Source organism: Loxodonta africana, chromosome 4, assembly GCF_030014295.1.
Source record: "Loxodonta africana isolate mLoxAfr1 chromosome 4, mLoxAfr1.hap2, whole genome shotgun sequence".
Lineage (NCBI taxonomy): Eukaryota > Metazoa > Chordata > Mammalia > Proboscidea > Elephantidae > Loxodonta > Loxodonta africana.
In genome coordinates, this window is record NC_087345.1 from 138,386,987 (window position 1) to 138,414,536 (window position 27,550).

The 27,550-nt window shown below is 45.3% G+C and overlaps 1 protein-coding gene across 2 annotated transcripts; it reads left to right on the plus strand.

Annotated features, from left to right (window-relative positions):
- The first annotated feature begins 1,234 nt into the window (after positions 1-1,234).
- On the plus strand, positions 1,235-21,058 carry LOC135231255 (maestro heat-like repeat-containing protein family member 1). 2 transcript variants are annotated; one of them, XM_064284737.1, is made up of 11 exons: positions 1,235-1,716; positions 2,074-2,196; positions 3,186-3,348; positions 5,762-5,854; positions 6,297-6,451; positions 6,964-7,104; positions 14,702-14,800; positions 15,375-15,453; positions 16,558-16,668; positions 17,912-17,985; positions 20,015-21,058. In XM_064284737.1, the coding sequence occupies exons 1-11, from the start codon at positions 1,606-1,608 to the stop codon at positions 20,270-20,272; spliced, it is 1,407 nt and encodes a 468-aa protein (XP_064140807.1). In that variant the 5' UTR covers positions 1,235-1,605; the 3' UTR covers positions 20,273-21,058. The 2 variants fall into 2 exon arrangements, with proteins under 2 accessions (XP_064140807.1, XP_064140808.1); XM_064284738.1 differs by lacking the exon at positions 5,762-5,854.
- Positions 21,059-27,550: the final 6,492 nt, after the last annotated feature.

The following is a 27,550-nucleotide window of genomic DNA, read 5'->3' on the forward strand; positions in this document are numbered from 1 at the left end:
GGAGGAAGGTCCTTGTCATCAGTCTTTCCCTGGACTGGGAGCTTCTCTGCACAGGAACCCTGGGTCCAAAGGATGAGCTCTGCTCCTGGTGCTTCTTTCTTGGTGGTATGAGGTCCCCAACTCTCTGCTTTTATCTCTTGTAAGATAAAAGGTTGTGCAGGCCACACGCCAGGGAAACTCCCTTTACATTGGATCAGTGATGTAAGGGTGTTACAATCCCACCTTATCCTCTTTAACATAAAATTACAATCACAAAATGGAGGACAACCACAGAATACTGGGAATCATGGCCCAGCCAAATTAATACATATGTTTTTGGGAGGACATAATTCAGTCCATGACAGGCACAAACCTCATCTCTTTTGATTCTCATGGTAATTTTTTTTTTAATTAACTTTTATTAAGCTTCAGGTGAACGTTTACAAATCCAATCAGTCTGTCACATATAAGTTTACATACATCTTACTCCGTACTCCCACCTGCTCTTCCCCTATTGAGTCAGCCCTTTCAGTCTCTCCTTTCGTGACAATTTTGCCAGCTTCCCTCTCTCTCTATCCTCCCATCCCCCCTCCAGACAAGAGTTGCCAACACACTCTTAAGTGTCCACCTGATATAATTAGCTCACTCTTCATCAGCATCTCTCTCCCACCCGCTGACCAGTCCCTTTCATGTCTGATGAGTTGTCTTCGGGGATGGTTCCTGTCCTGTGCCGACAGAAGGTCTGGGGACCATGGCTGCCGGGATTCCTCTAGTCTCAGTCAGACCATTAAGTATGGTACAACCACTTTGGAAATCTATCTGGTGTTATCTTAAACAGTTAGAAATAGAACTACCATACAACCCAGAAATCCCACTCCTCGTTATATACCCTAGAGATACAAGAGCCTTCACACAAACAGATATATGCACACCCATGTTTATTGCAGCTCTGTTTACAATAGCAAAAAGCTGGAAGCAACCAAGGTGTCCATCAACGGATGAATGGGTAAATAAATTGTGGTATATTCACACAATGGAATACTACGCATCGATAAAGAACAGTGACGAATCTGTGAAACATTTCATAACATGGAGGAACCTGGAAGGCATTATGCTGAGCGAAATTAGTCAGTGGCAAAAGGACAAATATAGTATAAGACCACTATTATAAGGTCTTGAGAAATAGTAAAAACTGAGAAGAACACATACTTTTGTGGTTACGAAGCGGGGAGGGAGGGAGGGAGGGAGAGGGTTTTTTATTGATTAATCAGTAGATAAGAACTGCTTTGGGTGAAGGGAAAGACACCACTCAATACATGGAAGGTCAGCTCAGTTGGACTGGACCAAAAGCAAAGAAGTTTCCAGGATAAAATGAATGCCTCATGGTAATTTTTATTGTGTTTATTTTATGTATAAAGAAATAGAGACTCCAGGAGTTAAGTGAATTGCCTAAAGGTATATTCTAGTTAGGGACAGTCAGATTGGGAGCCAGACTTACATCTTCTGATTCTTAAACACGATTCTTTGTATGTTTTTATCATACCATGAAACCCACCTCCTAGGAAGTACCCACCTGCAGCATGAGAGAAATAGCCTCCCTCTCTACCTTCTTTCTTTCTAACAGAAATGTTTACAGTTATGGTAGTTTCCTCAGAAACTGCTGAAAGGGACTTGGAATGGGATGCCTCAGGAAGGAACATCGAAATCTTTATGGATTCGCTCCAAGTTCCTGGTGAGGTGAGAGCATTTCAGCCATCTCCCTGGCTTCATCAAGGTAACTGGATGGGCACATACCCAGAGTAGGACCATCTCCATCAAGGTAATTGGATGGGCACATATCCATGGTGCAGGACAGTGGGGAAAATTTCCACCGTCACCAGAGCATTATTTGGCCCAGTCCATTCACAGCCCCAGGTCTGGTCCTCCTATTTCTAGTCTGACCCATACCACCTCAACTTACCCCCATGCCCACCCCAGTCCAGCTTTCATCCTTTCCCTAGATTCACTTCTCCTTGTTCTACCAGGGATCACCGTTCTCTTTATTATCTCTACCCCTTAACCTTCCTTCCTTCTTGAGTTCCTTCTCTCCTGTAGTTGTCAGCAGAAAAAGTCTTACAAACCCTCAAGTTGCTGGAAACTAAAATCTTAAATCACAAGATGACAACTCCATTATGCCAGAAGGTGACAAATAGCATCATCAACTACCTGAGGATAATGGTGAGGAGCCCATGCCTCTGTGATACCGGCTGCAGGGAAAGACAGGATCCCAGCTCTGAGCCCAGGAGTTCCTTTTGGTGGATGATGACATTTGGTCCTATTTAACAGTTGTTTCCAAGGACATTTGGAAACTAAGCAGGACCTGGAATATTAGTACCTCAAGTTCCTAAACAATTTGATAGAGCCCATATCTTGTACCCTGAGCACGTCTCAAAAGCTATGACCTGGGCAGAAGGGAAGGTTCAGTAATGGAGGGAAGGGGTGAAATGGAAAGAGGTAAGATGGAAAAGGGGGAAGAATTTGGGGCTTTTGGCCTCAGAGTCTGACCTGGTCCTCAGACTGTGTCCTAAACCTCCTCCTGGGATACTTTAGGCAGTGACCTTTGTTATTGTGACTCAACTAATCATCTTAATCTATTTACAGACCTATTTAAGTCCACCCATCTGTCTTTTCATACACCTTTAGACTGAACCTTCATGACACCTACCTATCTATCTACATACTTTTGGCACTTACTTTCCTGACACTGGGTTAATAAGCTGCCTTATCTTCTTGGCTAACTACCTAGCTATGAGGTGTCTTTCTTTCTTCCCTTGGCACACCCATCTTCTGATATAGACCCCTGGCCTACCAAGGACTCTCCAATGTTGCTCCCACAATCTGCCCACCTTCCTGAGTGCTTTCTTGCTGCTGCAGAGGAAGCTCTGTGCTCTAGAATCTCCAACTCCCCAGCCCCCACCCCAACATACAAGCCAGAGACCTTGCAAACCAAGAGATTGTCTTTTCCTTGGCCTCTTTTCCTCTTATACACTCTAGAAGTGCTTGTTCTCCATAAATGGAAAGGTATACGTTGCATGGGGTGGGAGGTTGACGTAGGTGAATTCCTGGCCTCTAGAAATAATCGCTTATTGACCAAATGGAGTTCTCAGAATCCTGGGGACTCATCTTGGGGATTCACCTTGGAACAGAATTAGTCTTTCTCTTTTCAGAAGCCTGAGGGGGAACTGGAAGAGATGTGTACTGCAGTTCTAATAGCTCTGGGGTCCTACTGCCCAGGAATGGTCACAATCAAGCTGTGGGACAAATTTCATAACTTCAGCCTGCCCCCAAGGAGCCTCCTGATGGCGGTGGGGAAACTCAGCTTCGGCCAGGGTATGGACCCCTGTGATGGGAGAGTTAGTTTGAGAAGAGGCCAGGGGCAGTGGGGAGGAGGGGGCTATGTGGACTCTAGACTGTCCTTTTTTTTTTTTTTTTATAATAACTTTTATTAAGCTTCAAGTGAACGTTTACAAATCCAATCAGTCTGTCACATATAAGTTTACATACATCTCACTCCCTACTCCCACTTACTCTCCCCGTCTTGAGTCAGCCCTTTCAGTCTCTCCTTTCTTGACAATTTTGCTGGCTTCCCACTCTCTCTATCCTCCCATCCCCCCTCCAGACAAGAGTTGCCAACACAATCTCAAGTGTCCACCTGATATAATTAGCTCACTCTTCATCAGCATCTCTCTCCCACCCGCTGACCAGTCCCTTTCATTTCTGATGAGTTGTCTTCGGGGATGGTTCCTGTCCTGTGTCAACTGAAGGTCTGGGGAGCATGGCCGCCGGGATTCCTCCAGTCTCAGTCAGACCATTAAGTTTGGTCTTCTTATGAGAATTTGGGGTCTGCATCCCACTGATCTCCTGCTCCCTCAGGGGTCCTCTGCTGAGCTCCCTGTCAGGGCAGTCATCAATTGTGGCCGGGCACCAACTAGTTCTTCTGGTCTCAGGATGATGTAGGTCTCTGGTTCATGCGGCCCTTTCTGTCTCTTGGGCTCTTAGTTGTCATGTGGGCTTGGTGTTCTTCATTTTTCTTTGCTCCAGGTGGGTTGAGACCAATTGCTGCATCTTAGATGGCTGCTTGTTAGCATTTAAGACCCCAGACGCCACATTTCAAAGTGGGATGCAGAATGATTTCATAATAGAATTATTTTGCCAATTGACTTAGAAGTCCCCGCAAACCATGCTCCCCAGACCCCCGCGCTTGCTCCGCTGACCTTTGAAGCATTCATTTTATCCCGGAAACTTCTTTGCTTTTGGTCCAGTCCAATTGAGCTGACCTTCCATGTATTGAGTGTTGTCTTTCCCTTCACCTAAAGCAGTTCTTATCTACTGATTAATCAATAAAAAAACCCTCTCCCACCCTCCCTCCCTCCCCCCCTCGTAACCACAAAAGTATGTGTTCTTCTCAGGTTTACTGTTTCTCAAGATCTTATAATAGTGGTCTTATACAATATTTGTCCTTTTGCCTCTGACTAATTTCGCTCAGCATAATGCCTTCCAGGTTCCTCCATGTTATGAAATGTTTCAGAGACTCGTCACTGTTCTTTATCGATGCGTAGTATTCCATTGTGTGAATATACCACAATTTATTTAACCATTCATCCGTTGATGGACACCTTGGTTGCTTCCAACTTTTTGCTATTGTAAACAGAGCTGCAATAAACATGGGTGTGCATATATCTGTTTGTATGAAGGCTCTTGTATCTCTAGGGTATATTCCTAGGAGTGGGATTTCTGGGTTGTATGGTATAGACTGTCCTTTTGACTCATCTCACCGGACAGCTCCACTTGGGTCAATCATAGATGTGAGGGAACAAACCAGGATCCCTGTGGGGCTGATGGGAACTCAGGAGGGAGTTCCTAGAGACCCAGGAATGGCACAGTAAAAAAAAATATTAGGGTATGGGAGGCTGTGGGGTTGCGGGGGAGATTTAGGAATAAAGATGGAGTGAAAGGGCGGAATAGAAAGGCTCCCATTTACTGTGATGGGGGGCAAAGGAGGAAGTGAGGAGTGCTTTCCTTGGGTGAACCTGCAGTTTTGAACTTGATTAGCTTGGAAGGGTAACAGTGTAGCAGGATGAGGCAGAGAATCACCATACCATCCACCCCCTGGGCTACTGGTCACAGCAGTGGTTCTCTTGCCCACTCTACTCCTCTCTCTCAATCACAAAGTGTAAAAATAAAAAATTAAGTCACAGGGCAAATAACAATACCTATACTTTTTTTTACCACTTACAGCTGGAGTCAAAGAGAGGCAGGGGAAGTCAGCTGGCCTTCTGGGGATTAGGTTTAAAATGACAACGTGTGTGGGGTGGGCTGCACAGCAAGCTCTGAGGCTGCAGTGACAGGAGATGGATCTAATCACAGCAAATGTTCTCACGCTGACCCAAAACATCACAGCTCTTTGGGTCCTTAAGGGGCCTCGGAAGGGGTTATATGTGTGTAGGTTGTGGCAATACCTTGCATTTATATGCTGTGCTAACATCCATGACTTGAGTTTGATTTTCCCAGTAACCCTGTGAGGTAAATAAGTCAGAAACTGTAGTCCTCTTTAGTAAGTAGCTGAGGAAGCTGAAGCCCAGATAAGTTAAATCGCTGGCTCCAGGTTGCCCAGCCTCTTTGAAGGCAGAGCTAGGATCAGAACCCAGGCCTCCTGGCTCCTAATCAATAAGGCTTTCAGCACTATGGCTGGAAGGCCCCTCTCCCTGGAATAAGGTTGTCTTTCTTGATCTCTCCCTCCCAGGTGTGGCCACGTACATTGGCCCCACTTGGGAATATATCCTGCGCCTTCTGAGGAAGGCTGAGAGAGAGAATGACATGTTGGCGATATGTCAAGGTGAGGGTGGTGAAGGTTGAGGGAAGGCTCTGTTGGAATGGGGGAGGGAGGAGAGAAAGTTGGGAAAAGGCCGGGCCCTTCTAAATGTGGATCCCAGAAGGCTGGGTAAGGGGCAGCAGGTGGCCAAGAGCAGGGCAGGGTGTGAGCAGATGCTCTGTTCCATGTGCCCTTTCTCTGCCTTATTTGGGACAAGGGGTTAGCTTTGTAGGGATACTGTGGGTGTTTACAACCTCAGCCACTTTCTCTGCCCCTGCTGGGTGAACCAGGTGCAGTGAGAAGGAAAGATGATTGGGGAGGTGGTGACTGGGCTAGTCTTTCTTAGCACGGGACTCCAAAGACCTTTTTAGGGTTGGGGATGGAAAGACTGTATCCCCATGTGTGTGTCTCCCTTTGGGGAAAGGGAAAACTGATGGGCAGCTTCAACTCCCTGTGGCCCCCACAGTGCTCAACGGGTTGGCCATCAGTGCCCGGAAACATCTGGATCTGAGACGTGAAAATGAAGAAGTGATGGACATCTCTGCAGAGTCGCTGTCCATCAAGGCCTGCCAGACCCTCAGGGTTCTCTTCAATCGCTGGCCCCTGAAGAACAATAGCAAGGTGGGAGTGGGAGGTAGCTGGGTTGGGTGGACAGGTTGGAGGATTGAGGCTTGAGCTAAAGGTGGGGCATAGCAGTGTCTGCCCACTTGTTGACTCACTGGACTTTCCTCAGCATCTTCCTCCTATTTGCCAGCAAAGGGTACAGTCTGCAAATACTCTACTGTCCATTCATTTATTCATTAATTATGCAGTTTTCATTTACTGAGTACCCTCTGTTTGCTGGGTTCTGTGCTAGGCCCAGAAACCCTGGTGGTGTAGTGGTTAAGTACTACGGCTGCTAACCAAAGGGTCGGCAGTTCAAATCCACCAGGTGTTCCTTGGAAACTCTATGGGGCAGTTCTACTCTGTCCTATAGGGTTGCTATGAGTCGGAATCGACTCGACGGCACTGGGTTTGGTTTTTGGTTTGGTGCTAGGCCCTAGGAATACAAAGCTGAGTGAGGCAAAGCCCTCTGAGGGCTTGTCCTGCCTCCCTCCCTGAGTTGAGGCCAGGTTGTGTCTCCTTGGGCACAGGTGACGGAGCAAGCCCTAGTGGTAATTGGCCACCTCTTCTTCCTCATGCCATCACCCAAACTCAAGAACCAAGTGAACTGGCTAACCCGAAGATTAATGACTTTGACGGAGGCAAAACTGGATCCTTTCTACATTTCCCAGGTGATTGGGATAGAGATGAGAAGGAAATTTAACTGAGTAGTTAGTGCAGGGTTTGGCAAAGCATGGCCCACAGGCCAAATCCAGCCTGAGATCTGTTTTGGTAAATAAGATTTCATTGGAACACAGCCATGTCCATTTGTTTACATATTGTCTAGGTACTGTCTGTTGCTGCTTTTGCACTACAAAGGCAAAGTTGAACAGTTGCTACAGAAATTGTGTGATCTACAAAGTCTAAAATATTTCGTATCTGGCCCTTTACAGAGAAAGTTTGCTGACCCCTGAGTTAATGCATCCCACACTTATTGATTACCTACTCTATGCTTAGCTTGGGAAATGGAGATGTGCTTGTCTTAGAGCTGCTCTGTGTCTTTGTAGGGAGAGATATCTATAAGAACCACAGTTCTGTGTGGTACGTGCTCAACTAGAGATGTATGAACACATGGATAGATGTATCATGACCACCACCATCAATCACTGTGGAGTGGACCCTGACTCGTGACGACCCCACGTGTGTCAGAGTAGAACTGTGCTCTGTAGGGTTTTCAATGGCTGATTTTTTGGAAGTAGCTCACCAGACCTTTCTTCCAAGGTGCCTCTGAGCAGACTTGGACCTCCAGCCATTGGGTTAGTAACTGAGTGTGAACATAACCTGTTTACACCACCCAGGGACTCGTGTATAAAGACAGGACTGTAGAAAGGGTTATTGGAGCACAGAGAGGAATGATTAGTTCTGCCTACAGGAATTTAATGAAGGCTTCTCAGAGGAGACGACATATGAGTTAGGCCTTGAAGAGTAAGTAAATATTAATCAGGCAGACAAAGCTGGGGAAGGCATTCAAGGCAGAGGAACAGCGTGAGCACAGAGAGCCCTTTCTCTCAGAGCCCGGGAGATGGGACAACCTTTTGGGTAGATGAGAAGGGCTTGCCACATAGAGGGGGCTTAAGGGGCAGAGAAAAGCCATTCCCATGCCCTGGAAATGCTCCCATGTCTGCACCATCCTCATATGTCTTGGACCCTTGCTAACACCAGTCCCTAAAGGAGCCCACAAGGACTGCTTGTCCAGGGACTGGAATTCAGTCACATTTTGTAACACAAATGTTCTGAAGACCCCAGGTTGTGATGGACTTGGGGAGAACATTTAATCCAGTGGTTCTCAACCTGCTTTGTGCTTCAGACCCTTTGGAGAATCTTATGAGAGGTACATTTACACTGAATTTTGGTACAATTCCAGGGAGTCACAGACCCTCTGAAGTTCATCCTTTGGCCCCAGATGAAGAACTCCTGCTTAAACTGTTGTAATTTATGCTGTGGTGAGAAAGAGGCATCTAAGTTAGCCAGGATGATGGGTGGGCAATAGGTTTCTCGGGGGAGGCAGGGTTGAGGAGTGAGCAGGAGTTCACCTGCAGAAAGAAAAGGTGCAGCCAAAGGGGCAGTGGGAGCCAGGAGACCTTTGGATGAACTGTACAAGTTGGCTAGGGGCCCTAAACTGGTCAGGAAGAACTTGGTCTGAGTGGCCCTGCCCTTTTTTCAAAAGGCCACACATAGCGAGGTCTCACTATGTTTGAAAGGAAGTTTCTGGGAGGCCCTCCATAGGAGATGCCCTGTTAGATGGACAAAGTTTCTTTCCTTTCCTTTTTTGTTTTATTAATAGCATAGCTTCAGAAAAAAAAAAGATTTTATTCATGCCAAAGCAATTATACAAAAATCTTAATTATTTATGGATTTAGTAGATTTTAAATCCTAGTATTCTTGTTTTTTAAATTTTTATTGTGCATTAGGTGAAAGTTTACAGAGCAAATTAGTTTCTCATTCAATAGTTCGTACATAAAGTGTTCATGACATTGGTTTCATTCCCCCACAATGTGTCAGCACTCTCTGCACTTCCCTGTTCTCCTTTTATCCTGACTTTCTGCCCCTTCCTGCCTTCTCATCTTTGCTTTTGGGCAGATGTTGCCCTTTTGATCTCATATAATTGGTTGTTCTAAGGAGCACGTTCCTCTCACCTGATATTGCTTATTTTATGGGCCTGCCTATGGTTTGGCTAGAAGGTGGTCTCTGGGAATGTCTTCAGTTTCAATTCAGATGGGTGTCTTAGGGCGATAGTCTCAGGGGTTCCTCCAGTCTCTATCAGACCAGTAAGTCTGGTCTTTTTTGTGAATCTGATTTTTTGTTCTACAATTTTTCTCCTGCTCTGTCCAGGACCCCCTATTGCAATCGTAGTCAGAGCGGTCAGTAGTGGTAGCTGGGCACCATCTAGTTCTTCTGGTCTCAGGGTCATGTATGCTGTGCTTCATATGGGCCATTAGTCCTTTGGACTAATCGTTCCCTTGAGCCTTTGGTTTTCTTCACTTTGCTTTGCTCCTGATGGTAGAGACTAATAGTTGTATCTTAGATGGTCACTTGCATGCTTTTAAGACCCCAGACACTACTACTCACCAGAGTAGGATGCAGAACTTTGTCTGTATGAACTATGTTGTGCCAGTTTACATAGATGTCCCTCGTGTCTATGGTCCTTTGCCTTCAAGCCTAGGAACGTCATTCCACAAAGTGGTTATGTCTATGAGGTTGCCCTGACTATGTCCCTTGTGTGCTTTATTGTCTATATTAATGTATAAGCAACACCTATAGTTATGTATGGAAACCCTGGTGACGTATTGGCTAAGAGCTACAGCTGCTAACCAAAAAGGTCAGCAGTTCGATCTACTAGCTGCTCCTTGAAAAACTTATGGGGCAGTTCTACTGTGTCCTACAGGGTTGCTGTGAGTCAGAATTGACTCAACGGCAACAGGTTTGATTTTTTTTTTTTGGTGTAGTTATGTATGTAGAAATTTCCACCACCAAACCAATGTCCGTAGGTGGATGTGTTCCCTTACACCCTCCCACACCTCTTGGTGTACCTGTCTACCTATATATCCGTTTGTAAATACTATTGTTGTAGGATTGTCTATGTTATAGTAATTACTGTTGTTACCCTTTGTCCTTGCATTCTTCTCTGTCCTCCCTTGCCTTGGTCATGTTTTGCTGACTTCCCACATGTTGTGTATTGCCTTTCCCTTCACCAAAATTAACATGTGTCTTCTATTTTTTTATTTTGGTAATTTTCCCTTCCTCCCCTTCCCATCCCTGGTAACCATCAAAGAATGTTTTTTTTTTCCTCTGTGTGTAAACCTTTTCTTGTTTCTTTATAATAGTGGTCTCATACAATATTTGTCCTTTTTGATTGATGTATTTCACTCAGCATAATGTCCTCCAAATTCATCCATGTTGTGAGATGTTTCACAGATTCGTCATTATTCTTTATCATTGTGTAGTATTCCATTGTGTGTATGTACCAGGTTTGTTAATCCCGTTCATCTGCTGATGGACCTTAGGTTGTTTCCATCTTTTTGCTATTGTGAATAGTGTTGTAATGAACATGGGTGTGCATATGTCTATTTGTGTCATGGCTGTTATTTCTTTAGGATATATACCTAGGAGTGGGATTGCTGGGTCATACGGTAGTTCTATTTCTAGCTTTTTAAGGAAGTGCCATACCATTTTCCACAGTGGTTGTACCATTTTACATTCTTACCAGCAGTGTATAAGAGTTCCAATCGCCCCACAAAATCTTAGCATTCTTTTCGAAACATTTATTTTATTGTGGTAAAAATATATATAACAAAATATTTGCCAATTTTTCAGTTTTTACATGTATAATTCAGTGACATTGATTACATTCATCATGTTGTGCAACCATCACCACTGTCCTTTTCTAACTTATTCCACCACCATTTACAGAAACTCAGTGCCCCCTAAGCAACAACTCTCCTTATCCCCTGGTAGCTACTAGTAGACTTTTGTCTCTATGCATTTACCTATTCTAGATATCTCATGTAAGTGGGATAATACAGTACTCGTCCTTTTGTGACTGACTTATTTCACTTAGCATAGTGTTTTCAAGGTTCGCCTGTATTGTGGCACATACAAGGACTTCACTTCTCCTTATGGCTGAGTAATGTTTCACTGTGTGTATGCATCACATTTTGTTTATCCATTCATCTCGGACAGAGCTTCTCAACAACAGCTGCAAGTTAGACTATGTTGTTGTTGTTTTGTTGTTACTTGCCGTAGAGTTGATTCCAATTCATGGCAACCCCATGTGTGCAGAGTACAACTGCTGCAGAGGGTTTTCAAGGCTGTGACCTTCCAGAAGCAGATTGCCAAGCCTGTCTTACGAAGTGGCTCTGGGAGGGTTCGAGGCGCCTCTTAGCGTGTTGAAACCACCAACCTTTTGGCTAGTAGTTGATTCTGACTCATAGCGACCCTGTAGGACAGAGTAGAACTGCCCCATAGGGTTTCCAAGGCTGTAGTCTTTATGGAAGCAGACTGCTACATCTTTCTCCTGTGGAGCAGCTGGTGGGTTCGAACCTCTGACCTTTCAGTTAGCAGCTGGGTGCTTAACCACTGTGCCTCCAGGGCTCTACTAACCATTTAGGGAGACATAAATCAAAGAATAGTCATGAATTCTCCTGGGATGATTTGACAGTTTCCTAGAGGAGAATGACACTCAGGCACTCACTTAAAAGCATTTATAACCATAACTAATAGTAATTTGTCTCCTACTTGTGCATAGTCCTTTGCAAGGTGCTTTCATATATCTCAAGGAGCCTTGGTGGTTCAGTGGTTAAGTGCTTGGCTGCTGACCGAAACATTAGCAGTTCAAACCCACCAGCCACTCTGTGGGAGAAAGATGTGACAGTCTGCTTCCATAAAGATTACAGCCTAGAAAACCCTATGGGGCAGTTCTGCTATGTTCTATAAGGTCACAACGAATCACAATCAACTGGACGGCAACAGTTTTTTTCATATACCTCTGATCCTTACAGCAGCCCTAAGAGTGGGGTGGGTAGCACAGAAATGCATTTTGTTCTGTGTGCATTTGAAACAATGTGCATTCTGCTACTGTTGAGTGGAACATTCTACAAATGTCAGTTAGGTCAAGTCACTTGATAGTGTTGTTCTACTCAGTGTATTAAGGCATAAAAACGAAATAGATGGCATCCAGATTGGAAAGACAGAAGTAAAATTGTCTTTATTTCCAGGCAACATGTTCATCTATATAAAAAATCATATGAATCTACAAAAAAGCTACTAATAAGTGAATTCAGCAACATTGTAGGATACAAGATCAATATACAAAAAACCAGTTGTGTTTGTATATACTAGCAATGAACAATTGGAACTGAATTTTCTGATTCAATTTGAACTTTAAGAATGAAATCAAACTTTTAAAATTCCATTTCCAATAGCATAAAAAATTCTAAATACTTAGGAATAAATTTGGAAAAGGTATGTAAGACCTGCACACTGGAAACTACAAGTCATTTCTGAGAGAAATTAAATAAGACCTAATTAAATGGAGAGATATATTGTGTTAATGAGTCAGAAGACTCAATATTGCTAAGATATCAGATTTTCCCAAATTGACCTATAGATTTAATGTAATCCTAATCAAAATCCCAGCAGGTTTTTTTTTTAAAAAGAAATTGACAAGCTGATTCTCAAATTCATGTGGAAATACAAAGGACTCAGAGTAGCCAAAGCAACTTGGAAAAAGAAGAACAAGACTTAAACTACAATAATGAAGACAGTGTGCTATTGACATCAAAATAGACAAACAGATCAATGGAACTGAGTAGACAATCCAGAAATAGACCTACGTATATAGTGTCAATTGATTTTGGACAGAGGAGCTCAGACAATTCACTGGAGAAAGGATAGTCTATTCAACAAATGGTTCCGGAACAAAGAGATGAACTTCAATCCATGCCTCACACCATATACAAAAATTAACTCAAATAGATCATAGACTGAAATGTAAACCCAAAAGTTATAAAAGTTCTAGGTGAAAATATAGGAAAAATTTGGGTTAGGCAAAAGTGTCTTAGATACAACACCAAAAACACAAGCCAAAAAGAAAGGATGGATAAATTGGACTTCATCAAAATTAATAGCTTCTTCTCTTTGAAAGATACTGTTAAAAGAGAATGAAAAGACAAGCCTCAGTGTAGGAGAAAATATTTGCAAATCATGTGCATATTCAGAATATATAAAGAACTCTCAACACATGAATTAAAAAAAATTTTTTTTAATCCAAACAAAAGATCTGAACAAATATGTCACCAAATAAGATGTATGAATGGCAAATTAGCACACAAAAAGATGCTCAACGTTAGACATTCCCATTGCTGTTGAGTCAATTCTTACTCATAGCAACCCTATAGGACAGAGTAGAGCTGCCCCATAGGGTTTCTAAGGAGCAGCTGGTGAATTTAAACTGCTGACTTTTTGGTTAGCAGCCAAGCTCTTAACCACTGCGCCACCAGGACCCCATTTAGACATTTTTTGTTGTTGTTGTTAGGTGCTATAGGTTCCAACTCATAGCAACCCTATAGGACAGAGTGGAGCTGCCCTATAGGGTTTCCAAGGAAGGGCTGGTGAATTTGAACTGCTGACCTTTTTGTTAGCAGCCAAGCTCTTAACCGCTACACCACCAGGGCTCCCGTTTAGACATTAAAAAAAAAAAAGGGAAGCGGAATTTACAATCACAGTAAAGTATCACCACTTACCTATTAGCATGTAAATTGGCACAACCACTTTGGAAAACAGTTTGGCAGTTTCTTAAAAAGTTAAGTGACAGATTTATAGTGATAGTGGCTGCCTGGAGAGGGGAAGGAACTGGGGAGGGGGGGCCAGACGGAGGGCAAGATTGTAAAGAGACAATAGGAAACTTTCGAGGGATAATGGATATGCTCATTATCTTAATTGTGGTGATAGTTTCACAGGCATGCACGTTTGTCAAAACGTATTCAACTGTACACTTTAAATACGTGCAGTTTATTGCATGTCAGTTATACTCAAGAAAGCTGTTCTAAAAAATCCAAGGGAATGTTGACATATGCAAGCGGGGATCCTGCTGAGACTGTTTGGGGGTGCTCTCATGTCAGAGCAATTCACCGAACAATAGACTCCGTTAGGTGGAGGGCAAATATTCAGGTTTTTACACTTGGTTTTCACAATTTTGTAAGTCTGAGAACAATAGAACCAGTTCCTGCTTTGCTATGGTTTATTTAGCCTACTTTGAAGTCAGCCAATACTGGCAGTGTTGAATTGCCTTAAAAGTTTCTGTGGAATTTGTGGGGTTATTTGAAAACAAATGTCGCCTCCTGGGCGAGGCCAAAGAAGTCCTAGCTGTATTTAGCTATGTAAGAAATAAACCCTGAGCCTTCCTTGCAAAGGTTGAAGAGGGAGGTGTGAAACTTTGATGGCTGGGACCATCCTTGAAGAGAAAATCCATTAAAACTGTTGCTGTCATGTCATTGCTTTTGCTGTCAAGTCATTGCCGACTCATAGCGACCCTATAGGACGGAGTAGAACTGCCCCACAGGGTTTTCAAGGAGTGGCTGGTGGATTTGAACTGCTGACCTTTTGGTTAGAAGCCATACATAGCTCTTAACCACTGCACCACTGGGGCTACTTGAAGAGAAGATGTGAGGAAAGAGGAGGCTGTGGAAAGGGCTGGGCTGACTGGTCCTGACTCTGTCCTTGTGCCCACAGTGTATTTACAAACTTTTGGGTGCCCTGGCTGTCAGCGGCAGTGGAGGTGTAAACTTGGCATCACAGCTGGAAAATATTGTGGACATGCTTTTCAAGCAGGTGAGTGTGGAGGGGCTAGAAGCACCCTGTGCTTGTTCTTTCACTCTTTGGAGGTGATGGCTTTCCAAGCCCAGGTCACAACTTGCACACAGCACAGGTGTTTTCACATGGTGATCCTAACCATACACACTTCAGACTTTCCTAGAATAGGCAACTGTCTGGATTCTGGGCACAGAGTGGGCCATTCTCCATGAGGTAAGTTGGACATATCCCCATATGTTTTCTGGGGGTAACAGGCCTTTGCTGCTCCTTCTAAACTCTGGGAAAAGGGCAGAAGGTCCAAGCTACTACTCCAACATGCCTGTGGAAATGCCAGGCCTTCTCTGTTGCAGCCTGGAGTGGGAAGAAGATGATTGGACATTTTGCAGAAGGCTGATACCTTCCATATATTTAATTTGTTGGCCACTGTCTTCTTCCCTTTGGGGCTGGGGATGTGGATTCCTGGGTTCTATTTTCCTGTTCTCCTTGTGGCCAAGTACCATATTCTTCATGGCTCCACCCCCAGTTTCCCCATCTATGCCCAGGGGCCCTGGTTTCAATCCTCCCAGGCCTGATGTCCCTGGTCTCCCCATAGGTGAGAGAAAAAGTCAATAGCTCAGATCCTCACACAGTGCAGAACTACAGCTTCACCTTGAAGGCTTTCTACACCCTGAGTAAGTTAACACATTTTCCTAGTCCAGGCCCCTGGGAACTCAGGAGCACTCTTGTCTCTCCCAGGACTGCAGTGGGGGCCTAGGTTCCCTTGGGGGGGCTTCCATTCAAGTATTCCATCCATGAATACCAGAGTAATTATGTGAGATTTGCCTGAAGTTAAATGAATTTCAAAGGACATGGGCCTTGCCCCTACCTCCCACCCCTTTAGTTCCCACTTCATTAACCTGGGGTTGGTTTCCTTTTCTTCTGTGGTGATCCTCGGTTCAGAATAGTGATAAAGGAATTATAGCACTGATGATCGTGAGACATGTGCTGACCCATGGTGAGGGGGACAGACACGCAGCGGGGCAGGGGAAGGCAAAGTATCTGGCACCATGCTTGGCCCATGGTAAATGCTGGACAAACATTGGCTGTCTTTCTTCTTCCTTCCTTTTCTCTATCCTAATGGACCCCGATGGTACAATAGTTAAACGCTCAGCTGCTAACCAAAAGTTCAGTGGTTCAAACCCTCCAGCAGCTCTGCTGGAGAAAAGACCTGGTGATCTGCTCCCATAAAGATTACAGCCTAGGAAACCCTATGAGGCAGTTCTACTCGTCATACAGGGTTGCTGTGAGTCGGAATTGACTCAACAGTACATAACAAGAAATGAACCCTAATTTATCCAGCCCATGGTATCAGTGACTTGCTTCATGTGTGATTTACCTTTACTCATCTCCCACCACTTAAAAATACTCCTGACCATTCCTGAAGCCAACTCTTCAGATGTGGATTGGACTGGACAATGGAATGGAGAGGGATGCTGGTGAGGAGTGAGCTTCTTGGATCAGGTGGACACTTGAGACTATGTTGGCATCTCCTGCCTGGAGGGGAGATGAGAGGCTAGAGGGGTTAGAAGCTGGCGAAATGGACATGAAAGGAGAGAGTGGAGGGAGGGAGAAGGCTGTCTCATTAGGGAGAGAGTAATTGGGAGTACGTAGCAAGGTGTATATGGGTTTTCGTGTGAGAGACTGACTTGATTTGTAAACTTTCACTTAAAGTAGAATAAAAATTACTAAAAAATAAAAATACTCCTGATTCCCTTGTATTTGTGCCCCTCTGATAGCCAAGTTATACAATGAGCAGATGGTGCTATTACTACGGAAGGTGCTAGAATCCACTGATCCAGTCAAAGTAGCGTCAGCTCTTCAAGTCTTCACGTATGTGTTCTGGGAAGGTGAGTGGGAATGGGGCCTGGTCCCAGGGCTTTAGGACTTGATCTTCGTTCCTCAGAGATTTCCTTTCTCTGGGTGACAGTTTAGTGTACTAGTTAAAAGCACAGTTTGTAGAACTAAGCTCTGTGGGTTCAAATCTTGGCTTTGCCCCTTTCTTACTAGCTCTGTAAACTTGGGCAAATTATTTTTAGTTTGTGCCTCTATTTCTTTATTTGATAAATGGAGGTGAGAATAATACCTACCTGTAGAGGTTTTTGGGAGTCCCTGGGTGGTGCAAATGGTTAACATGCTCAGCTGCTAACCGAAAGAGGTTAGAGTCCACCCAGAGGTAACTCATAAGAAAGGCCTGGTGATCTACTTCTAAAAAGTCAGCCATTGAAAACCCTAGGAAGCACAGTTCTGCTCTGACACACATGGGGTCACCATGAGTTGGAATTGGCTCAACATCAACTGGTTTTACTGGTTTTTTAGTTGAAGATTAAATGAGATAACATGTGAAGTGCTTGGAACAGTGCCTAATCTGCAGTGAGTAGGCAGAATCTACTTTACCACAATGGGTTTATCTATGATTGTTATCGTGAAGAATAGGATTCCACTCCAATCAAGCACTGTGTGTCCAGCACAGTGCTAGGCACTGAGAATACAAGTACAAATAAGACATGGCCCCTGTTTTCAAGGTGCTCACTATTGAGTAGGGAAGATGAGGCTGTTTGCACAGCTCAACAATGCAAGACAGTATGCAATAAGATGCAAAAATGTGAGCATGATAATATGGAACAGAACGTGGTGAGGGATTAATCGGGGAGCTGGGCTGGGCTTTATGTAGGAATGGGACTAGCGGCAGGCGAAAAGATTGTTACAGTGGCTTAGGAGAGGATGTTCCCAGCGTAGAAGACCCTCGGTCCAAGTTCTAAAGGTTGAGATGTACACAGGGTGGGGGAAGAGAGCTTGGCCGGAGATGTAGATTTGTGTGGGCAGCCATGCGAGACTGGTAGGTTGAGGCTCAAATGCCAGCTTGATCAAAGCTTGATCGAAGTAGTGTTTTAGGTCACTGTTCAGTGTAGGCTGGGTAAGTTTCCATATGAGTTGGAGGCAGAGGGATCGCTGAGATAACCCCTGGAGATTTCACCTGGCCTTTGAAGATCAGGACTATACCTAGAATTTTTCTTACTTCTTATATCTTCCAAAGTAACAGAGGAGGTGGAAAGAAGGTGACCTCCAACTGTATGTCTGTCTTTTCTCTAGTGTCCCAGACAGAGAAAGTGAAGAGTGACGTGATGAATTCAGTCATAATTGTGATTCAGGAGGATTTCAAACTGGTGCGTGTGGGCGTTGGGAGGAGAGCTCTTGAGGTCGTGTAAAACGGAGAGTGGGAGGATGTTGAGGGAGAAGGAGGAGAGGTAGGGCACCCTAATGAAGCCAGTTCTAGGCTCAGACCCCTGCCCTTGGGTTCCATTTGTGTTCTTCAGAGACTTAGAGGGGTTTGAGAAGTGGAGAGGTGGTCCCTAACCATTTTCTGAGCCTTTGCGGTGGGCAGCACTTGTGGTGTGCCCTGTGGGGACATGGGGCTCTAAAAGATACTAATTCTCCCCCCTCAGAACCCGGTTTCCTTTGGAGAGAAGATCTCAAACATTAGGTCTGGGGTGGGGTCTGAGAAGCCGTATTTTTAACAAGCTCCTTAGACGATTGTGTGGCCCAGCCAGGGTCGGAGACAGCAGAGACCACCCCCAGCTCTGGATTGCAGGACAGAGCACAGGGATGGCTGGAGCAGTGGTTTTGAGTGCCAAGCCGAGGACAATGGGCTCGTAAAAACCTGTTGCCGTTGAGTCATTTCTGACTTATAGCGACCCTATAGGACAGAGTAGAACTAGTCCATAGGGTTTCCAAGGCTGTAAATCTTTATGGAAACAGGTGAAAATATTGAAGTTCCCAAGGATTTCATTTTACTTGTATCCACAATCAGTGCTCATGGAAGCAGCAGTCAAGAAATCAAATGATGTATTGCACTGGGCAAATCTGCTGCAAAAGACCTCTATAAAGTATTAAAAAGCAAAGGTATCACTGTGAGGACAAAGGTCTACCTGACCCAATTCATGGTATTTTCAGTCACCTCATATGCATGCGAAAGCTGGACAACGAATAAGGAAGTCTGAAGAATTGATGTCTTCGAATTACGGTGCTGGGGAAGAATATTGAATACACCACGGACTGCCAGAAGGATGAACAAGTCTGTCCTGGAAGAAGTACAGCCAGAATGCTCCTTAGAAGCAAGGATGGAGATACTTTGTCTCACGTACTTTGGACATGTTATCAGGAGGGGCCAGTCCCTGGAAAAGGACATCATGCATGGTAAAGCAGAGGCTCAGTGAAAAAGAGGAAGACCCTGAATGAAATGGACTAACACAGTGGCTGCAACAATGGACACACACACAGCAGTGATTGTGAGGATGGTGCAGGACCTGGCAGCGTTTCATTCTGTTGTACATAGTGTTACTATGAGTTGGAACCAGCTCAATGGTATCTAACAACAACAACAAATCTTTATGGAAGCAGACTCCCAAATCTTTCTTCCGCAGAGCAGCTGGTGGGTTTGAACTATCAAACTTCCGGTTAGCAGTCGAGCACTTAACCACTGGGCCACCAGAGTTCCTTGGACAATGGGCATCATCCCTAAAAACAAAGTCCTAATTCTCAGGTTAGGAGTTCCTGGGTAGTGCAAATGGTTAAGTGCTCGATTATTAGCCAAAATGTTGTTGGTTCAAACCCACCCAGAGGTGCCTAAGAAGAAAGGACTGGTGATCTGCTTCCAAACGTCACAGCCTTGAAAGCCTTATGGAGCATAGTTCTATTTTGCAATACATGGGGTTGCCATGAGTCAGAACCAACTTGATGGCAACTAACAACAACAACAACAATCCTTAAGTTAATGAAAAGCCCAGAATGTGAGGGCTGGGCCCTCAAGAATATCAGGAATCCATTCCTGTCTTCATCTATGAAGACCAGAACATGGGACTTTTCTTGGACTCAGATTTTGCCCCCACCCAACACTCCTGTCACTTTTAATATCTCTGGGGACGTAAGGAGTCGGTAAGCTAAGAGCTTAGTGTTCTCCAGGTTAGTAGGAGGTGAAGTGGGTTGGAAGTGGTCAGATTCAGTGGCTGATGACCTGTCCTGACCACAGAGCCCGCTGAAGAGCTCAGACTAGACTTGGAGTCCAAATATCTGGGTTCCTCGAGGACACCACTTACCTCCTCTGGGCCTGTGACCTCACCTGGAACATGAGGGGTCATACTGACCAACCTAGAAGTCCCTTTCTGTCCTGTCATGTGATGGTCTGTCACCTCACAGGTACGGGTGGCCCTCCTGTACTTCCTTGAGAGACTGGCCCAGTGTGGCTACTTGAACCTACCCCAGGGAAACGTCATCATCAACTACCTCATCAAGCTCAGCGAGCTGAACTCCTCAGTACAAAGAAACCAGGCAGGTGAAGGGGTAGAGGGGTGGAGGGTGAGAGCGAGACTCAGGGGAGGGGGCAGGAGAAAGGACAGCTGGAAGCAGAAGGGAAAGAAGAGGAGGGGAGGCTGGCATGATGAGGAGGGACCTTAGGCATCTAAAACCCTGATCAGTGGGCCATGGGAGGCCTTGAATCAGGACACTCAGCTAGCATTGGTTTCAGATTTTAATTTTTCCTTTTATTTCAGATCACAGGGGAAATTCAAAAAATGTGTTCCAGAATTCTACAGATGGTAAAAAAAAAAAATAGGGCTAAAGAAGCCTCCCCTTTTCTTCCCCTCTGGTTCCCCAGGTCAGCATCCTGACCCACAGACTGCCTGTTTCTCCCCTTCTCCGCTATCTAACCCCACGTACTGTCTCTTCCAACCTTCCCCATCTCCATCTATTCCCACTTGAGTGCCTGGGGCTCCTCTGAGAAGTGACTCAGTAGAGCTGAATAGGGTCACTGGATGGGGAGTCTGGAGGCCTAAGCTTCAGCCCTGTTCTGCCAGTTTCTAGTTGCTATAAAATCTTGGAGCAAGTTGCTGTAAGCTGTGATTTCTCCTGCCAAAGGACGGTGATTATATACCCATCCTGCTTACAGCAACCTATAAGGACTCCTGTAGGCGCAAATGAGCTGATGTGTGGGCCAGAGTTGAGTAAAGGGCTGTGAGGAGGGAAAGAAGAGCTGTGATTCAATCTCCTTTTCCCTGGAGTTGGAGCTGCTCTCCCAGCAAACTCTGTCTCCTGGCCTTTAATATTTCTCCTGCCTCTGGAATATTCCCCATTGAAGGTGATTACATGTCACACAATTCCGCATTTCAAGAAGTTCCTCTGTCTGTCTAATCAATCCCTCCCTTTTATAATTTTAATAAGGACCTTGATTATAGTAGTGCAAATGGTTAACGTGCTCAGCTGCTAATCAAAAGGTTGGAGGTTTGAGTTCATCCAGAGGTGCCTTGGAAGAAAGGCCTGCTGATCACTTCTGAAAAATCAGCTATTGAAAACCCTATGGAGCACAGCTCTAAACTGACACACATGGGGTCACCATGAGTTGGGATCAACAACATTACTAGTATGGAATGGGAGGAGGTTTTGTGTGCGTGTGGCGGGGTGGGGGAGTCTGCATACACAGGGCTCAAATGCTCCTCCAGGAGAGGGATACGAGGTAACAAGGTTGGAGAATATATGACTGGGGCTGATTTGGGACTGGGCTTTGAAGCCCTCATGTGTCCCCTGCCAGGTGTCCCTGCCGCAGCTGATAAACTTGATGTGTCACCCCAGCAACATCTTGGCCTTTGTGCCCCTGAGTAAGATAGTCACGGAAATGGCTCTGAAGGCCCAGGCCTGCGGTCAGTTCCCCTACCTCACCAACTTTCACCTCAGGCGTAAGTACACGGTGGGGTAGCCTGTAGAGAGGGGCCAGCACAAAAGCGCAGGCTGACATGAGGATGGAGCACTGGGATGAAGGCAGGCTGAGACTCTGTGAGGATGGGGAGTGTAGTGAGGAAGAAGGTGCAGATCTGTGGTCTGGGTGCGCTGGAGGGCTGGGAGCCAGGATGGCAGGGTTAGGGCAACTGCCTTAGTGAAGGCAGTCTGTGTGTGGGTCAGGATGACAATCTGGGGAGCCAGTGGGGAGAAAATCACAATGAATGAAAAAGGCCAGCTTCTGGAATCCCAGATACACTTCCTTCTTGCCTTAGTCCTGATTTTGAAGCCCTGGAGTCGAGATGTGAAAACATTGCTGTTAATGACAAAGTCGTGGATACACAGGCATTGCTGATCCTTTGCCTCTCCTGGGCTCCAAATTTCAGCCTCACTGTATACAGCCCCACCCCTGACCTCTAACCCCAGTGGAGGTCAAGGATAGGGAGAAGATGTGTACTCAGCACATTCTTTGGTAATTTTGAATTTTTTTAAAGCTGAAAATGTAATGGTTTGTTTTTTTTAGACTGAATCAAAATGTCACAACCCCCATTGCATGGGCGCTCCCTCTCTGGTTTGCTTTGGCTTGTTCTCTGCAGTACTGATGATGGACTTCTGGTGGGAGCTGGAGGTTGGGCACCGAAAGCTTGCACTGACTCTGTCGTCTTCTCTTATCCTCTCTTTCACTTAGCCACCCAGTTCATCTCCCCACAGAAACTCCTAACCTATCTTGTGGTAAGTGATGCTGGGCTCAGCACTGTGCCTCTGTCTATCCACTCATCCTTTCATCCATCCATCCAATTGATTGCTCCACAAATAGTTGAATACTACTTTATTCCTGGCATATGCTGGACCTGGAATGAGGAGGTAGGGCCAAGGATCATGGGGTCCCTAGGAAGAGGTGATCTGGGCCAAAGAGGGAGGAAGAAACTGAAAGCCTAGGGGTGGGGTCTGGAACATGGGGAAGCAATGAGCTTGGGGAGGGCCTGGCCTGTCTCCTATGTGGCTTCAGTGTGAATTCTCTCTGTCACCATGTCTTTCTGGACCTCATTTTCTTAGCAAGTTTATTTTGAATTTCTCTCTTTGTCCAGCACTGTGCTAGACATTACGAACACTTGAAGGACAGACAAGGTGTAGTCCTACCCTTGAGGTGTTCACAGTTTTTGTTGGGGAGACAAAAATGGGAATAACCACCCATAATTCAGTAATAAATGTACCAATAGAAGAATATACAGGATGCAGTGGGATCTTAGAAGAGCAATAGGCTAACTTGGCCTCCAGAGTCATGGAAGGCATCACAGAGGAGGTGGCGTTTCAAGGGCATCTTGGAGCAGATGTAGGAGTTCAACAGGTGGGAGAGAACAGGGAGGGTCTAAGCTTCAGCTCTGTCATTCTGTGGGTTTGTTCTGATTTTCTTCCCTTAAATCCTTTCTCTGCCTCCTTTTCTCTGCTCGCTTCTCTTGTTCCTCAGTTGTTTTCCGTGAAGCCCTACAAAGAAGGGGGTCTTGGTGAAAGCTCCCTAAGAGTCCTGCATGCCCTACATCCTATCACCTCCCTGCACCCCGTTATCTACTCAAATGTGGGCCAGCTATGGATGAAGGAGATCCCCCAGATGTTGCGGGTCCTGGATGGTGAGGAATCGGCTGAAAGGGGAGGAATGGAGCTGGGAAAATGGGGCAGAATCCAGAAGAGTTGGAGTCCCGAGGTGTAGAATGAAGCCTTTTGGGGTGAGGAAAACTGGGACCAGCCTCTCTGTCCTTCTGAAATACCATTTGTCTCTGCTTATTTGGGCCATGTTCTGCACCATGGGCTCTGGAGCCTGACAAGCTGCAGTTTGATTCCTTGTTCTGACACTGACCAGCTATGTGTGTTTGACCTCTGAAAAGTCGCTTATCTCTTAGAGCCCATGTAGAGTGTAAAATAGTTATCTTGTAAGATGGTTGTAAGAATTAAATGAGATGATGGATCCACAGCCCCTGGCATAGTGTTCAAATATTGTTTTTCTTCCCTGGCTGGGGCTTTCTGGCTTGGCGGGGCCCCATGCTCTCTCCTCTTTCCCAGGTCACAATGAGAAGAACCTGAATCAGAAGGAGTGGGAGGCCAGACTGCTTCGGGTGAGTGCTTCCCAAGAAGTACCTCACTCCACCCAACAGGGCTCCCCCTCACATCAGAGACCAGGCCAGGATCAAGGGAACTCCATGACCAAGGAAACTTCTCTGAGGCACCCTTGACTTCTGGTCCCTAATCAGAGTCTCTGGCTATATTCTAAGCCATCACCCATCTTTCACACCCGCAAAGCCCTACCCTCAGGGTGAGTAAGGGAAAAAAGCTCTAGCTGTATGTCCTTGGGTAAGTAATTTAGCCTTCCCAGGCCTTAACTTCTTCATCTGTAAAATGGGAATGAAAATGCCTATTTCATAGAATTAAATAGGGTAAGATGGGACAGTACCTTGTAAACCGGACAGGGCTCACACATTTAGTTGTATTACTGTCATTGTCACTGCATTGTCATTCTCTAGTCCTGATCAACCTCCATTCATGTATCTCAACTCTTTCCCATGTCTCGAGAGCTTTCTGCGTATTTACAGACCATGTCCCCTGGATCTTGCTTCCTCTTTTTTTTTCTAGATCAAATTATTTCTGTGATGCTTAGGTCTGGAAATCTACTTATGGCCTCATATGGGTTAATTAGTGGAAGTCTCAAAATTCTTTTTTTTTTTAAATTTATTGTGCTTTAAGTGAAAGTTTACAAACCAAGTCAGTCTCTCATGCAAAAATTTATATATACCTTGCTATATACTCCTAATGAGTATATAGCAATGAGACAGCTCATTCTTTCCCTCCACTCTCTCTTTTCGTGTCCATTTGGCCAGCTTCTGACCCCCTCTGCCGTCTCATCTCCCCTCCAGACAGAAGATGCCAACATGGTCTCATGTATCTACTTGATCCAAGAAACTCATTCTTCACCAGTATCATTTTCTAGCCCATTGTCCGGTCCAATCCCTGTCTGAAGAGTTGGCTTTGGGAATGTTCCTGTCTTGGGCCAACAGAATGTCTGGGGATCATGACCACTGGGGTGCTTCTAGTCTCAGTCAGGCCATTAAGTCTGGTCTCTTGCTTCCTTCTTATCCTGGTTCCACTGGATAGAAAAGCCCTTCCACTTTTTAAAAAATATATATATTTTCTTGTATTTTCAGTGAAAGTTTACACAGTAAAATAAGTTCGCCCTTTCACTGTTCCTTATAGTCCTTTTCTTCTCATTCAGTTTTTAAGTCAGTCACTAATGGCCATCAATGATGACAACTGGCTGGAACAACTTATCAAAGACATCTTGGACAAGATAAATTACATGAGCAATGATGACGAAGTGAAAGTATGTCTGTGTGTGGCCAGGGGTGGTGGTTGCAAAGGGGAGGTTGAGGTGCAGGGTGGAGGTGGAGGAGCCTAATGGGAAAGGGTTGTAGAAATACGGAGTGCAGGCCTAGGAGGCAAGAGCAAACTAGCCTTCCTGGGCCCTGGGGAATTGAGGTGTGTGGTTGCCCAGGAACAACAATATCAATAGTGTCTTACAATTACTTAATATTTTAGGTTTTATCAAGCATTTTGCTGTCTGTTGTTTTAATTGAACCGCCCAGCTATTCTGTTATAGAACAGAGCTGGTACCTGGGTGTTGTGGAAGGATTATTGATGTTAGTGACAGATTTAAGAAAGTTAATTTAAATAATATTTGAGGGCATGTGTTCAGTTGCTAACCAAAAGTTTGAAGGCTTGAGTCCACCCAGAGGCACCTCACAAGAAAGGCCTGGCAATCTAGTTTCGAAGAATCAGCCATTGAAAACCCTATGGAGCACAGTTCTACTCTGACACACAAGGGGTCATCATATGAGTCAAAATCTACTCGACAGCAGCTGGTTTTTATATGATGGTTTAGGGACTGTGCTTGGTGTTGGGATCAGAGCTGAGTAAGATGTGGCCCCTTCCTGTACAGGGTTCAAGATTTGGGTGGTGTAGGCCTTGGCTCCCACCCTGGCTTTTCCATTTGCTCCTAGCGGAATCCAGGTCAAGTGTCTTAACCTCCCTGAGATTTCTGTTTCCTCACTCAGGAAGTGGCAACAAGAACTTCTGCATCGTAGGGGAGTTGACGAGGATCACACAAAAGGGTACCCACGAAAGCGCTTTGTAAATTCAAAGGGCTAAACAACCTGATAGTTGTTACTATTCCTACTTTGCAGATGAAGAAACAGAATCCAGAAGGGTTTAGAGTCTTAAGCAAATTATCAGTAGAACTGACACTAGAATCTGGGTTTCTTGATTTCTAATCCTATTTTCTTGTCATTCGGCAGTGCTTTATTTAGCCTTAGGGGTTCTCCAGGAAAGGGACCTAATTTTCAAGAGTGATTGTTTGCTCTCTAATTATTCGCAAGTATTTATGAAGCATCTCTATATGCAAGGAGCCCTGGTGGACAGTGGTTAAGAACCTGGGTGCTAACCAGGTCAGTAGTTCCAATCTACCAGCCACTCCTTGGAAACCTTATGGGGCAGTTCTACTGTGTCCTATAGGTCAATGGGTGTCAGAATCAACTTGATGAAAACAGGGTTTTTGATCTTCAATGTGAAAATCTTTGAGGATGGTACCTTGGGTATACAAAAGCGAGGCAAGCAGGAATTCTGGCCTCACTAATTCAGTTATTAAAACTATGGACTAAGTGCCTACAGTACATCAGCACTATCCTAGATTCAAAGAACTGGTACAAAAGACACAGTCCCTGCCTTCAGGAAAACACCGTCTGCTCCAGTGAATAGACAAGTAAACGGGCAATTATAATAAGTGTGATGTGTCATGGTAGAAATGCGCACCATACTCTTGGGAGTGCAGAGGGCCTATCCACTTGGCATGTTGGGGCGAGACAGAGACGCTTTCTCAGAGGTCAGGTGGTCATTCATTTTGGTTTGCCCAGGAGCATCCTGGTTTTAGCACTGAAAGTCTCGCCTCCTGGGAAACCCCTCAGTCGTGTGAAAACTGGGACACTTAGCTACCCTAGAGAGGCGTGAACAAGTCTGGAAATGTGAGTAGTAATTTGCCAGCTAGGCAGAGAAGTGGGTGCTTAGGCTGGGTTTCCTAGAAGCGGAGGCTGAGGTGGGGGGTCTTGTGCAAGCACTGTCAGGAGAAGCTGTAGTGCCAGAGGAAGCAGGAGAGGGAAGGGGCGAAGCTCAGGGAGGAAGGGGTTTCTGGGGAAAGCTGGCCTCAGCCTGGTCCCATGGGAGCCCTGGGTGTAAACTGTACTGCAGTGTCTATGCTGCTTTGAGGCAGGAGAGAGGGGGCTTTTGTACCTACACCCCATACACACACCTGTCTGTCTTTGTTTGGCTCCAGGCTTCCATGGTTGCTGTGGGGAGGGGAGGTGAGAGAGAAGATTCTAACTCCCAGGCAGAGCCAGGCAGGGAGGCCCCAATTACCCAAAGACAGTGGTCTGGAGAAGGCTGACGATGGGGACATACTAGTGCCTCCAGCTAGTAAAAGGGAAAGGACTTTTGGATCTTGGCAGGGCACCAACAGCATCTGATAAGGTGGCACAAAGTAGCCATAAAACAAAGAAAACAAAAAACCAGTTTGCCATCAAGTTGATTCGAACTCACGGAGACCCCCTTCCCCCTCCAAATGTCGAAGTAGAGCTGTGCTCCGTAGGATTTTCAGTGGCTGAATTTATCAGAACCGAACTGTCAGGCCCTTCTTCTGAGGCACCTCTGGGTAGTAGCCAAACGCTTAACTGCTTGTGCCACCTAGGGGCCAAAGGTGCCCATAAAAAGAGGGTTTTGGGGGTGAATTGAATCCAGATAAGACATTCAACAGCAGGTATTTAACAGTTCGCCTACTGTGTCGGGCACTGTGCTAGGCACTGGGGGCAGAGTGAGGAACAAGGTAGACACTGCTCCAGGGCTTTATTCTGGATGAAGATGTGGGGTTGG

Coding starts and splice junctions, on each gene's coding strand:
- LOC135231255 (XM_064284737.1), top strand. CDS start 1,606: ATGTTTACAGTTATGGTAGTTTCCTCAGAAACTGCTGAAAGGGACTTG. Junction 15,454..16,557: donor GAAGGCTTTCTACACCCTGA/GTAAGTTAACAC, acceptor CCCCTCTGATAG/CCAAGTTATACAATGAGCAG. Junction 16,669..17,911: donor CACGTATGTGTTCTGGGAAG/GTGAGTGGGAAT, acceptor TCTTTTCTCTAG/TGTCCCAGACAGAGAAAGTG.